At 40.9% G+C, this 14,773-nt stretch overlaps 1 protein-coding gene across 1 annotated transcript in view; it reads right to left on the bottom strand.

Annotated features, from left to right (window-relative positions):
- MCOLN3 (mucolipin TRP cation channel 3) overlaps positions 1-14,773 on the bottom strand; it is a 43,414-nt gene that overhangs the window by 6,290 nt on the left and 22,351 nt on the right. Inside the window, exons 6-11 of the mRNA XM_069094589.1 lie at positions 11,047-11,146; positions 9,471-9,583; positions 9,197-9,346; positions 6,831-6,932; positions 6,590-6,712; positions 2,386-2,592 (exon numbers count right to left, since the gene is read on the bottom strand). Coding sequence (XP_068950690.1) covers positions 2,386-2,592; positions 6,590-6,712; positions 6,831-6,932; positions 9,197-9,346; positions 9,471-9,583; positions 11,047-11,146 — 795 coding nt within the window. The remainder of the gene's footprint in view (positions 1-2,385; positions 2,593-6,589; positions 6,713-6,830; positions 6,933-9,196; positions 9,347-9,470; positions 9,584-11,046; positions 11,147-14,773) is intronic.

Here is a 14,773-nt window from a genome sequence, read left to right as displayed (position 1 = left end):
TTACATTACCTTGAAATACACAATGACCCCCATATATATGTGGAAATGATACTGAACTTAGTTACAAGGTATAAAGAAGAAATAAGAATGTAACAGGATATTCAGAATGGGAAAACTTCACTGCAAGTTATCCCTCACAGAAGCAAATATTGCACCATACCCTGCTTTGGTCAAACCTCCATCTGAAGCCCTAGCTCCAGTCCTATCAGTTGTTAATAGAAGAATCTCAGCTTTCTCATCTGCAAAATGAGAACAGTTGGAATATGGGGTCTCTGACATCTCTACCAGCTCTAGTCCTATGAGCCTCATATGACCAAAAGCAACTTCCCCTATGGGAAGCAGTCGAAGGATATGAAACAGTTTTCAAAAATTGTGAACTATAAGCAATAGTATGAAAATGTGCTCTAAATCACTAAGTCAGATGAAAAACTATAGAGAAAGACAACCAACTGATAAGCTAGAGGGGGTCCGGGATAGCCAATGGCCTCAAGAGCATAGGATCATGCTATCTATGGATGAAGAAACTATGGGTGTTTATACTGAAGAAGGGAAGACTTTTGGGGGGAAGAGAAGGGAGTGGAATTGGAATTCAGAGGCAATAATCAGAGCCTTCAAGCTCCGAAGGGTTATCAAGTAGAAAAGAGAATAGGTATAGTTTGCCTGGCCTCACAGGGGCTGAACTGGGGACAGGAGACAGAAGTTTTAATAAGATAAATTTAGACCTGACATGAAAAAATTCCTAAGAATCATAACTGTCCCAAAATGGTAAGGGCTACCTCGGGAGGGATGACTTTCCCCCACACTGGAGGTCTTCAATCAATAAGATGGCCACTTGTGGGGAATATTAGAGTGGAGTCTTGTTCATGTAGAGTGGACTAAATGGCCTCTGGGGTCCCTTTCTATGAATGAAAGGCCAAAGCTTTTTTTCTATAGGACAGCCTCACAAATACCTCTAAATAACTCAGTATTCTAATTATAATGAATATTTATTGCATTGAATAAAATCATGTCTAGTTGTATTTTATCACATGCATCAAGATGGGTCTTCAATAATAGCATCAAGTGCCAACATCATAGGATCAAAGATTTAGGGCTGGAAGAGACCTATGAGGTGACTCAATTTAATTTCTTCTCTTTACAAAAGAGGAAACAAGACTAGAGAGTTTAAGTGACTTATTTAAGGTCACACTTGGCAGAGCTGGGGTTCAAACTCAATTCCTCTGCCTCCTAATTTGGAACTTTCTACTTTGGCACTTTTCTAATTGGGCAGCTAGGTGGCTTAGTGGATGTGCTGGGCTTGGAGTCAGGAAGACTCATCTTCCAAAGTTCAAATCTGGCTTCAAGACAATTAATAGATGTGTGACCCTGGGCAAATCACTTAACCCTCTTTGCCTCAATTTCCTCATTTGTAAAATGAACTGGAGGAGTAAATGGCAAACCACTTCTCCAGTATCTCTGCCAAATGGGGTCATAAAGAGTCAGACACAACTGGAGATCAAGTGAAACAATATGGCATCACCCTACCTTCCTGAAGTTCTTCGGTCACTTGCCAATTCTTGTGTTTATTAGCTCTGAGTCTAAACACATTTTAAACATCATGGCAAGAAACTTAAAATCTTAGTCACCACACCATCTTCAAATCTCTTCTTCCCATCTTTAGGCATGGAAAGTGATCCATGGGCATATAACCACTCATTACAGTGCGTTCTGATCTGGCTCAAGTGACTGAATGTAACCAAAAGCTTTAGAAAATAGCACATCCTACTACAAAGGATGGGGGCCAAAAGGTCACATAAAAGACTAGACATTCTTCACCCCAACATTTAAATTTGGTGTCCTGAAGCTCCCAACTTTTCTGCCTGAGGGTCACCATCCCCTGCAATGCCTTTTAGAAAGTTAGAAAGCATGTCAGAGAATAAATGGTTCGCAAAGCCCTTCCCAGAAACTGTCTTATTTGATCACTCAAAATAGCCTTGTGAGATATGTGCTACAGTAATCCCCATTCTGCAGATGAAGAAACTGAGTGTCTTACTCAGCATCACCCACCTATCAAGTGGCTAAGGGGGTAGGGATTTGAACTCAGGCCTTCTTGATTCCCAGTCTTTCAGTCTGTGAGCTATGCCATGTGACAGGGAGAGATGCGTTGAGGTAAAACCCTAAGTACTTCAGAAGCTCAAAGTCTTTTCCTCCCTCACTACTCTATTCCAATATCTTTGAGATGACAGTTCTTTCCTCTTCCTAGTAAGGACTCCTGATGCTTTCATGCTCTTTTTCCCTGCCTCTAAAGTTCTAAGTACCATACCCAAGGGGCAGTCTTCTCTTTCTGAGACCCACCCCTGATGGAACACCCTTCTCAACCTGGAATTGTGGGTTTGCCAGACTTACCTTGATAGTTTCATAGGTGTCAGTAATCAAGGCAATGAAGAGACTTAAAACCATGTAGATAAAGAGGCTGATGAAAGAGTAGAGGTAGATTCGACTGAACAACCAAACCAAGTAACTTTTTTGCTGCATTTTTGCAAATGTGGCGAACATGTCATCTCCATTTATGAGAGAAAAAAGGCACTCAGAGACTGTATTCAGGGACCGGAACTGAAACGACCAAACAAACAAACATACTCTTTAAAATCCATGGTCTTTTTGCACCTGGACACTTTTCCTGATACAACATTCAAGAGTGAGCCCTGATACTTCCTACAATACTTTCAAACACTGTATAGGATGGTAGACTTAAAACTGGAGGGAACCAGCATCTAGGCAGGCAGATAGGTGGTGCAGTGGATAGAAAGCTGGGCTTGGAGTTAGGATGACTCAAGTTCTAATCTGGACTCAGACACATACTAACTGTATGACTCTGGGTAAGTCACTTAACCCTGTTTGCCTCAGGTTCCTCCTCTGTAAACTGAGCTATAGAAGGACATGGAAAACCCCTCCAGCATCTCGGCCAAGAGAAACCCAAATGGTTTCATGAAGAGTTGTTGATATGGCTCAAATGACCGTACAACAACACAGTTCACCTAGGCCGGTGGTGCCAAGTTCACTGAGGTCAACAAAACTCCTCAGTGCTTCCCAAACCAGAGTGAAATGTAACTGGGAAATATTTAACAAAATAAATAAAAATACAAGAAAACACAGATTGTAAAACTAAGTCAACATGGGGCCTGCGGGGATCCTCAGGTACGGATAAATGGCCACCATTTATTTGTGTTTGGGTTTGATACCACTAGCCCCTCCATTTTATAGGTAAGGAAACCAGTGCCCAGGGAGTTGAAGCACCTTGCTTAAGGTCACACAGATTTTAAAGCCCAGGGTAAGGGTTCAAATCCACGTCATCTGACTCCAAATCCAGTGCAACACATTTGTCCTAACACTAACAGCTCGCCATAGCTAGTATTTGTATAGGGTTTCTAAAAGTTTTCAAAACACTTTACTAACATTATCCCATTTCATTCTCACAACAACCCTGATAGGGAAGGTGCTGTTATATCCTCATTTTATAGATGAGGAACCAAGGCAAAGAGAGATTAAGTAACCTCTAATAAAAGTGTCTGAGGTAGCATTTGAATCCAGGTCTTCCTGACTTAGGCAGGTAGGTGGTGCCACAGTGCATAGAGTGTAGGGCCTGAAGTCAGGAAGAGTTATCTTCCTGAGTTTAAATCTGACCTCAGACACTTCCTAGCTGTGTGACCCTGGGCAAGTCACCTAACCTGTTTGCTTCAGTTCCTCATCTATAAAATGAGCTGGAGAAAGAAACGTCAAACTACTCCAGAATCTTGGCCAAGAAAATTCCAAAAGGAGTCACAGTGAGTCAGAAACAACTGAACAACAATTTCTTGACTTAAGGTCAAATGCTCTATCCACTGTACCACCTTATTGTGTCTATCCAGTAGCCACAGAAGTGAGTTGGTTTTTAAAAAAATTTAAATTTAATTTAAAATTTAAGCTGAGATGGGGCAGCTAGGTGGCACAGTGAGTAACAGCATCAGGAGAACCCGGGATCGGTTCCAGCCTCAAATACTTAACACCCACACAAAAAAACTGGCCGTGTAACCTTGGGCAAGTTACTTAACCCAATTGCTTTAAAAAAAAATTTAAGCTGAGATTTGTGGATTTAAAAAAATTTTTTTTAATCTGCATTTTAAAATAATTTATTTCATTTGTAAACCTATGTATTTTATGCATTTGAAAACATTATTTTCAGAAGGGGTCCATCAGCTCCACCAGACTGCTAAAGGGGTCCAGGGCACCCAAAAAAAATGGTTAAGAATCCTTGGTTTAAATCCTGATCAGAGAAATAGGACCGATGCTTACTGCATCAATCACATCATATGTACAAGTTTATTGTATCATTTCCCCAAGACAAGCTGTTCCTTCTTCACGCCCCATTTAACAGAAGCATGAACTAGGCCAGTCTGTAACCAATCTCATCACGCTGACAGTCCAAGCCTCATCCCTACTTTTTCAAAGAGTGAGATTTTGATCTATTTCAGAAATGATTCATAAACCAGGGCTAGGAGGGCTTATACATCTAGCTAAAGCAATCAATCAAGAGACATTTACATAGCACCTGCACCAGGCACAGTGCTAGGCACCAGGTCACTCCCCTCAAAGAGTTCACATCCTAATGGGAAAGGCAACTGGAAAAAAAAAACACCTAGGTTCTTTACAAGACAAATGCAGAAGAAACAGAAAGTAATGTGAGAGGGAAAAGGTCTCACAAGCTGGAAGGTTTCCCCCCAAAAAAAGTAAGATTTGAACTGAGACTTGAAGGAAAGCAGTTGAAGATATCAGACTCGAAACAGTGATTTAAATAAATGAATTTTCAAAATCTGCAACATGAATTTTTAGCTAATTTTTAAACAATTATTTTTGCACATTTTGAAAAGAAGGGAAGGGAATTGACCATTTAAATAGCATCTATTATATGCCATGTCTACACTAAGCACTTTTTTACAAATATTATCTCATTTGATTTTCAAAACAACCGAGGGAAGTCGATGGTATTATCCTCCTTTTACAGTGGAGGAAACAAATAAGCAGAGGTGAAGTGACCTGCCCAGGGTCACACAGCTAAGAGGCATCTGAAGCTGGATCTGAACTCAGAAAGATTCCAAGTCCAGTGCTCTGTGCACTATGGTGCCACCTAGCTGCCCTGGCCCATAGTAAGAGCTTAATGAATATTCACTGACTAACTCTTGCCAAGTGAACTAGGAATACAGGAAAGCTGGAAGGAATGTTAATGATCCAAGTAGTCCAATTCCTTCTTTTTCTGGAAAAGTAAACTGAGATCCAGAGGTCAAGAGTTTTCAGGGTAACATGGGTAGTAAATGCCATAGAGTCAGGATTCAGACCTAGCTTTTCTGACTTTTCCCACTTTACCAAGCTGGGATCTCAGAACCTGTTTTCTCAAATTTCTCAATTTCTCAACTGTAAAATGAAGATGATAACTACAGTATCCAATGAAATAAGGGGATGTAAAGTGCTTGGCAAACTTGGAGGCCGATATTTCTGAGCCTCAATTTTCTCAGCTATGAAATGGGGATAATAAGTACAGCATCAAATGAGATAAAGGACTTCGCAAATTGTAAAGCGTTAGACAAAGGTCAGCAATTACTAGTAGTATATACTTATACAAGTTATTATATACTTTCTTGAACCTGATAATAACCAATCAACGTTTTTCAAGCTGATCACAAATTAAATTTTGAATCTTAAGTGTTTGTATCAAATTAAAAAAAATGTTTTATTGTTTACACATCATTTAATTTCTCCATGTGTCTCCCAGTAAAAGTTTAACAACTGGCTTCGTGGGGGAGGGGGTATTGTAAACATCTAATTCTTTGAAGCTTAGTTTAATATAATTTAAAGAGGCAGTTAGTTGCCATGTTGGACTGAGCTCTGGGTTTGGATTCAGGAAGACCCGAGCTGGTTTCAGATAGCATAGCTGTGTGACCTCAGGCAAACCATTTAACCTTTGTTTGCCTCAGTTTCTTCACCTGTCAACTCAACAGCTTCTACCTAGCAGGCATGTTGTGAAGGGCAAATATAATACTTGTAAAGCATTGAACACAGTGCCTGGAATATAGTAAGAGCTGTATAAATACTTATTCCCTTTCTCTTCCCTAATTTGTACTATTAACATTTTCTTCATCATTTTCTTAAGCCTAGACTATTAACAAAACAATAAATCAAGCATTGATTTGTAGTATTCACACATTTCCAAGGTTTAAATGTTCACACTGAAAGCTGAACAATGGACCAGGCAAGCAGGTTGGAGCTGGTTCCAGCATGCCTCCACCTGCATCCATCTCTCCTCCAAAGAGTCATTCCTTATTAATGAGGACTTTCTTTTTTAAAGGAAAAAGGAGGAAGATTTTAAAAGTCAACAAAATTTAAAAGTCAACAAAAAAGATCACTACATTGAAAAAAATCAAAACATATGCATTGTTGCCTACCCACGGAGCCCCCCCAATCTGCAAAGGGGGTGCTAATGAAATTTTCTAAACCGATTTGTCTGTTTCTTTGCCCCAGAAGTCCTAAGTGATTGGCACTCAAGCCTGGCCTGAGAAACACGACTGTTTCTGCACACCTTCACGTGATAAGGTCCCAAGACGATCCAGCCACAGAAGCAGTAGCCCAGATAGATCATGGCAGCACAGCAGCAGAATCTGATCACGTTGGGTAATGCTGCCTGCAGAGTCAGGATGAGGAGCTGTGGGGAGGAAGCACCAGTGGTGAGCCTGACCACCTGCCCTCAGGTCCCAGCAGCCCCAAGAGAAGACACCAACCAAGTGCCAAACAGCCCGGAGATGCTGAGAACAAGACCTTACATTGTACTTCTGGAAGAAGCCCAGGTAGCGAATGACTCCAAGCCACACAAGCATGGTCGAGGTCCCCAGAAGGATGCTGCAGACGTCATAACTGGTGAGGCTCTGGACGGAGACACGGAGAGACACTGTCAGCATGGGTCCCCACGTTCCATACGCTGAAGCTCAGGTTCATTAACACGGCCACAGCAGCCATATAAAAGTTACCACTGAAAACGTTACATTTTCCCTACTCATGTCCAGGGCTGGCTTCACTCTATAATAATAATAATTAAGAACAGTAATAATGGTGGTGATGATGACAGTGATGATAGCTGGCATTCATACAGAGCCTAAATACCTAAGCATCTTGGAAATATCATGTCATCTGCTCCTCACAATACTAGGAGACAGGTGCTACTTATTGTCCCCATTTTCTAATTAAGGAAACTGAGGCATATAGAGGCTAAACAATTTGCCTAGGGTCACACAGCTAGCAAGTCAGTCTAACACTGTGTCTGAAAATGCAGAAGTAGTGTAATAAATGTCTTGGGATTAGCTGGAAAAAGTTGTGAGGAAGGAACTCAAGATTGTTGAGGGCTGTGAGAACATGCCATACAGAGATAATGTAGTGTTTTAGAACATATACTACATGTAATAACATAATATAAAATATACTATAATTCTACATACTATATAAAGACAATATATAATATTTTATCACATGCATGTGCAAAACATGTGGCATGTTTTATAGAATTTATATACTGTACATATGTAGGATTGACAGCCCCTTTACATTTATCCCCTCAATTTATGCTCACCATAACCCTGTGAATTTGATAAGACAAATGGCATTATTCACATTCTACAGATGAGGAAACTGAGTCAGTCGCCCATGGTCACATGATTAGCAGATGGCAGAAGTGAAACTTAACCCCAGGTCTTCCCACCTATAAGTCTAGGGCTTTCCTGGGGCAGAGAACCAAGAGAGTTGTCGTTGTTCCATAGTTTTCAGTCACGTCTGACTCATCGTGACCCCATTTGGGTGTTTTCTTGGCAAATCTACGGGAGTTGTTGGCCATTTCCTTCTCCAGCTCACTTTACAGACTAGGAAATTGAGGCAAACAGGGATAAGTGACTTGCTTAAGATCACACAGCTATAAGTGTCTGAGGCCAGATTTGAACTCAGGTCTCCCTGACTCCAAGCCCAGGGAACTCTATCCACTGTGCCACCTACCTGTCCCCTGCACCAAGAGATTTATCATGTTACTAACATGGAAAACGATGCACAGAAAGTCAAATAATTTGACCCAAAGAGATCAAACGCTTCTTATACTCACTATTGGATGATATTTGTATTCTATAAGAGATAGAAAGAGAAAGATGTATAAAGTGCACAATCTCACAGCCAAGATTAAGAACCCCTCTGCTGTGTGCTGACAACCCCACTTAATAATGGGGCAGATAGATGACACAGTGCCAAACCTGGAATAAGGAAAACCCGGATTCAAATCCTGCCTCGGACAATTACTAATTGTGCAATCCTTGGCAAGGCAGTTTGCCTCTGTCTACCTCAGTTTCCTTATTTGTAAAATGGAGGAAATAAAAGCAGCCACCTTACAGGGTGGCTGTGTGAATCAAACGGGAGAATATTTGCAGGGCACTTTGCAGACCTTCAGCAGCTCCAGAAATGCCAGCTGTCATTACTGACACAACAGGTCACTATAAAGGCTAATAACAGAAGCAAGAAGCCACTAGGAACATTCTGATCTTGAGGGAAAAAGGCACATATTGCACGTTAAAGAATAGCATTATTTAGCATCTTAATGTTGAATCAAGAGTCCGGCTTTTTGTAAGACGGATGAGGCAGAGAGAAAAAGAGTTTGGCGTACGTTCTCCCTTGAAGTCTCTGAGCAGGGAAAGGATGTGGCCAGTATGCCCTAAGTTCTCTCACAGATGTTATCTCTGAGCCATGACTCTATTGCTACCACTATTTTGTTCTTCTTCTTCAGTCATTTCACTCTTGGTGACCCTATTTGGGGTTTTCTTGGCAAAGATACTGGAGTGGTTTACCATTTCCTTCTCCAGCTCATTTTACAGATGAGGAAACTGAGGCAAATCAGGGTAAGTGACTCACCCAGGGTCACACAGTTAATAAGTGTCTGAGGCTGGATTTGAACTCATGGAGATGAATCTTCCTGACTGCAGTCCCAGGGCTTTATTCACACTATGCCACTGAGCACAATAGAACTTCCATCTCCTTATTCTTGCAAGCTATGCCTTTCAATACAGCCCAAGATCACATTTCAATGGCTATGCATAATTTCTGGACAACAGTGAATACAAGTCTAACACTGAGGCTTTTGTGGCCACCAGAAGCTTCTTACCTTAGCCTGGATTTCCATTTTCAGGACCGAGCCGACAACAGTCAAAATGTCACTGACAATAATCAAAATGTACCATCCATTCACAAACGCCATTTGGTCAGTAACAGAAACTTCGTTCTTAAAATGGAGGAGGAAGAATTCAACATATTCCTTAAGGGGAGAATTGGAGGGTTTAGAAAGGGGGGAGAGGAGTAACAGTCAACATATTTTTTAAAATCTTTGCATCTAGAGTGTCATTTCTAGAAAGGAACACCACACAATCCCCAGTACACACCCGCTGGAGCTGAATTCCTTTAACCACCGACCGAGTGCAGAGAATTAATGAAGCCAGGCAAGTCACAATGACGAAGGCGTCGAAAATCATCATGTAATGAGTATTCTTCTGTACTGCAAGAGATTAGCATCACACACTTATCCAATTGATCCGGGAAGTTACAGAGGCAATGCTCAATTTGATGGGGATCTCAACATGGGCCCCCTTTGTCTGGTGCCAAACAGAAGATGCGCCGATCCCATGCATGGGGACCCATGCACACGCACTAGAATGGCGGTAAAGAGGTCTCCGTGGCTAGAACTTCCTCAATATTATTATGCAAACTATTAATCTAAAATGCAGTAGCTGCAGGGGGGAGGGGCACAGGGGTTTTTTGTTTTGAATATAATTATCCCCCCTGAGTCATCTAACAAGATTCTTATTTATTCAATTGTATGGAGCAGACTCGGGGAAGCTTCTGTAAGTATTTAAAAGCACTTGTGAATTCTAGAATCAAATACTTGAAGTGAATTTCAAAATGCTAAACAAAATTGCATTTTTCCATTTAGCCCCAATGCCCCAGTGCTTCATACGGGGCCTGGAGCATAATGGGTCCTTTATAAATGCCTGTTGAATTGAATCACCCCGCCAAATGTCAAGTGGATTCTAATAAAGGTAATAAAGATGGTTTAGTGGATAGAAAGGGGCAGAAGGACCAACAAGTCAGAGCTACCTGCCTCTGGGCAAGAGCCGGAGGTGACTCTCTTAACATCCCTGGTAGTTCTCAAAGACTATAAATTGCAGATGAGTTGCCAATCTGTAGGGAGGGGGTGTCCCCCTACTGGAAAAGAAAGAATATGAATACATTTATTGAGCACTGTATGAGGAGGGGATGGGAATTAGGAGGATTTGGGTTCAAGTCACCTCTAATGCATACTGGATGCATTGCCTTTGGGCAAGTCACTTAACTAGTGCACATGGGTCCTGATCTGCCTTGGTGGAAGGCATTTCCTCACCTGGGAGTTCTCTATGAAATCATGGGTCCAGGCCTAATCTCTAGCTAGTCCCTTACTATGTACTTGACATGTACTAGGCCCTGAGGGTTCCATTCAAAGGAGAAAAAATAACAATAAAATCTTTTTCACCAACTCACATAAACTAAATCTTGACCCTGTACTAATAATCGTACAAGAACCTTCTGTAACTCCCTAGCATTAAGTCCAGGCCAAACCACCATTGTGAGTGCTACAGCAGGTGGGCATTGGAGACTGGCAGAACTATTAGATTATTAGATCACTTTAATTCACACCAATTTCCAGCCAAAGCAAAACATCCCTAATTGCACTCTCCTTAAATCCAAATGACTGCCATGTCGGAACCTGGGGAGGTGGGGACAGGAATGGTGAAGAAACAGGCCATCCAAATGATCAGCAATGGCCTGTGCCTCCTCCCCTGCCCGACTCTCATCTGTACTTCAGCTGGTATCCAGAGACCCGGGAGCATTCTGTATTTCTCACTTGGCACCCTAGAGATCTCCAGGGTGGTAATTTAAGGAGATTTTCTACTCAGAAATTCGTCCTAAAAGCTCATCACTCACTTGATCCGGATACGTGCCAATCTTTGCATTCCCTGATGGCAATATCATTGTCAAGGCTGATTTTAATTCTTCCACTATGGGCCTTATTGTCAAAAATTATCTGTGAAGAACAGGAAAAAAAGGGGTCAGAGAGATACCGGCAGGTTTTAAAGGAAAAAAAAAGTCACTCACATGAGAAGTTAGACCATATTCCTGTTTTTTTATTAAATCTCTATTCTTATTATTGCTTTAAAAATTCTCTCGAAACAAAAGAACATAAAATTTATCTCCTCCCTCACAGAAGAGAAGTGGGGATTATCTGAAGCAGATTATCATAAACAAGGGCAGAATACTATATATATGATGTACTGTAAATATATTATATATTACATTGTATATATTATATTACATTATATATTATATGCTATATATTATATATTTTCTATATTATGTACTATATATAATATAGCATATATAACATTTAACTATTCTATATTATATAATATATTTGATACATATTATGTACTATATATAATATAGCATATATAACATTTCTATAATATCATATATTATATACTATTACCTGGCAACATTTTTATGTCAGATATTTTTGCTTCATTGTTTTTCTCCACCACAATAATAGCCAGGATTTACATAAAGTTTTAAGGTTTGCAAAATACTTTCCATGGGCTATTTAATCTTCACAACAACCCTGGGACATAGGTACTACTCTTATCCTCTTCTTTACTGAAAAGGAAACTGAATCTGGGAGAGGTTAAGTGACTTGTTCAGGGTCACATAGCTAACGAGTGTCTGAGGCAAGATTGGAACTCAGGTCTTCATGATGCCAAGTGCAGTCTTCTACCCACTGTGCTACCTAGCCCCCACAAAGGAGGATTCGGTCAGGGGTGGAGGTGGTAAATGACTATTATGTTCATGACAAAAGGCATTGATAAAACATATTTTAAAAGTTTTTAACAATGTCTACTCAAGCCCCGCTGTAATGCCACATGATGTGGAGGTGTTCCTGGGTTCTCCAGGGAGTATGAAACCAATATGGAAAGGCTTTGAGTACAGGCCTCTGCAATGGACTGTGTGTCGGTATTGAGAAGACTGGTGTGGTTAAATCTTGAGAGTCAGTTAGTCACAGAGGGATCAACCTTTTGGTCATAGCGAATCTCAGAGAGCACCTTCCATTCCAAGAGTGGACTCAGTTTATAACAGAGGAATGGGCCACAGCAGCAGAGCAGTCACAGGAGTGAACTCTGTGATAAAAGCAAGTTCATAGGCGAGCTGATGCTGGGCCGAACAATGGGCTCATTTGGGCTTCAGGAGTAGAGGGTCTTCTCTAAATACTACCCTGGAAGCCTCCAAGTGGGTTTTCTGACTTAGATCAGATTAATATCTGATGTTCATATGGTCCTGGCTGCCGGTAGTGTTAACGACACTCTTTAAAATTCTTCCCAGTCTATGTCCTCAATTTCCCAGGTGCTGAAGAAGTAGCGTGGCCCAGGGAAGGAGCCATATATTTGGAGTCAAAAGGGGAAGTGTGGCTCTGTGGAAAGATCCTTGGCTCTAGAAACAAAGGTCCTGGGTTCAAATCTAACCTTTGACAAATCACCTTGTAACCCTGGCAAATCATGGAGCCTCCCTTGACCTCAAATCCCTCAACCAGAAGATGACCCTTCAGGTCCCTTACGAGTTTAGAGATACAATCCCATGACACTTGAGCATGTAATAAGCATTTAATAAAAGCTTACTCTATCAGTCAGTCAACCCAGGTGTCACAGTGGACACAGTGCTGGGCCTGGAGTCAGGAAGGCTCATCTTCCTGAGTTCAAATCCGGCCTCAGACACTTACTAGCTGTGTGATCCTGGGCAAGTTACTTTACCCTGTTTGCCTCAGTTTCCTCATCTGTAAAATGAGCTGGAGAATGAAATGGCAAGCCATTCCAGTATCTTTGCCAAGAAAAGCCCAAACGGGGTCACAAAGAGTCAGACACGACTGAAATGACTGATCAACAACCCATCCTTATGACCTGGGTTCAAACTGCAGCTCAGTGCTTGCTCTACACGAGGTCTCAGTTTTCTTACCTGTAAAAAGAGAGGGCTGGACTAATGACCGCTAGGGTCACTCTGGCCCTACAGCTAGAACCCCTAAAGGGACTTGTTCTGTGAAGTTTGGATTTGGTCAAAGTGCTGCACTTGAGGACCTAGACGGCCGCATGTGCCCCCAAGGCTGCTTGTTCCCCATCCCCGGACCAAGGTTCTTAACCTGGGATCAGTGATTTGGGTTTTTTAAAAATATTTCAGGGCTGTATTTCAATGTAACTCATTTCCTCTGTAATCCCATGTATTTTATTTTACGTACTTTAACAACATCATTCTGAAAAAAGATCCTTGACACAAAAAGGTTAAGAATCCTGGCTTTAAGGACGGCTAGGTGGCGCAGTGAATAGAGCACCGGCCCTGGAGTCAGGAGGACCTGAGTTTGGATTCTGCCTCAGGCACTTAACACAATTACTAGCCCTGTGACTTTGGGCAAGTCACTTAACCCCAACTGCCCTCCAAAAAAAAAAAAGGCAAAAAAAAATTTTGTTGGCTTTAGTTCAGTGTCTTAATTTTCAGGAAGGGAAAACTGTGGTCTAGATGATTTAAGTGATTTGTCCAAAGTCACCTAACTCAATGAAGCTAACACATAGCAGAGCTAAGATTAAAACCTAGATTCCCTAAATGGCCAAGTCTCAAGGCCAGTGTTATTGAATGGAAATGGCTTGAAAGGATCCTGATTCCAAACTATGAAAAATCAAATAACTCACACACTCCCTTCTTAGAAAGGTTGGGGATCACCATAGAGAACGCAGCATGTTTTATTGCTTGATTTGGCTAGACTGTTTTCCTTTGTTACAAGGGAAACAGCACAGGTTGGTGGCTAGAAAGATGGTCAAAGAATCAGGAAGTCCTGTTTTCAAATCCTTCTTCTGATACATGATGGATGTGTAACCTCCGGCGAGTCATTTAATCTCTACCTACTCCAGAAGACTAGAAATGGCAGAGAAGGCTCCTGCATTGGACCTGCAATGGCAGAGGATGTTCCCTCATCAGGAGTCCCCTAAATCAACAAAATTACACATCTGGTTCAAACAAAAAAAATTAATAAGAAATTACTTTGAATGTTCCCCCAGCATACACATATGAAAAAAAAAAATGTGTTCCCTGTATATCCTACTCAGATCTTCCCATTTATCTAATAATTATAACGTATTCAATAAACAATTTGATTCCGTGATTTCTTAACTGTTACTCATTTTATTTGCTATAAATAGGAAATGTGAAACACTCTGGTTATTATTAAAGCTATTAAAGCTTTAAACAGCATTAAGACTTTGGAGACACCCTGTGATTTTGCCTCTTTCTTCTGCTGTCACTCAATCTTTCCTGTATGAATTGAACTGTTGGGTTGTGTGCTGTGTATAAATTGAGAATTACATGTTTGTTATTCAGTCGGTCTCTTTCAATATTTTATTTTGAATTTCACTTTATTACATATCACTCCTCTTCCTTTTTTAAAAAAAATCTTCCAGCTGGTATAATTTTATTTAGATCAGTCTCTTCCTTGTAATCTAACTGTATCTTTTTGCATGTATGTGTTTCTTATAAATGAAGGAAAAAAAAGGAAGGAAGGAAGGAGAAAGGGAAGAAAGGAAGGAAGGAAGGAAGGAAGGAAGGAAGGAAGGAAGGAAGGAAG

This window comes from Petaurus breviceps, unplaced genomic scaffold (assembly GCF_028583685.1).
Source record: "Petaurus breviceps papuanus isolate PSGF00001 unplaced genomic scaffold, PetGlider_PUasm1.0 220, whole genome shotgun sequence".
NCBI classification, from domain to species: domain Eukaryota; kingdom Metazoa; phylum Chordata; class Mammalia; order Diprotodontia; family Petauridae; genus Petaurus; species Petaurus breviceps.
This window is presented reverse-complemented; position numbering and strand designations above follow the sequence as displayed.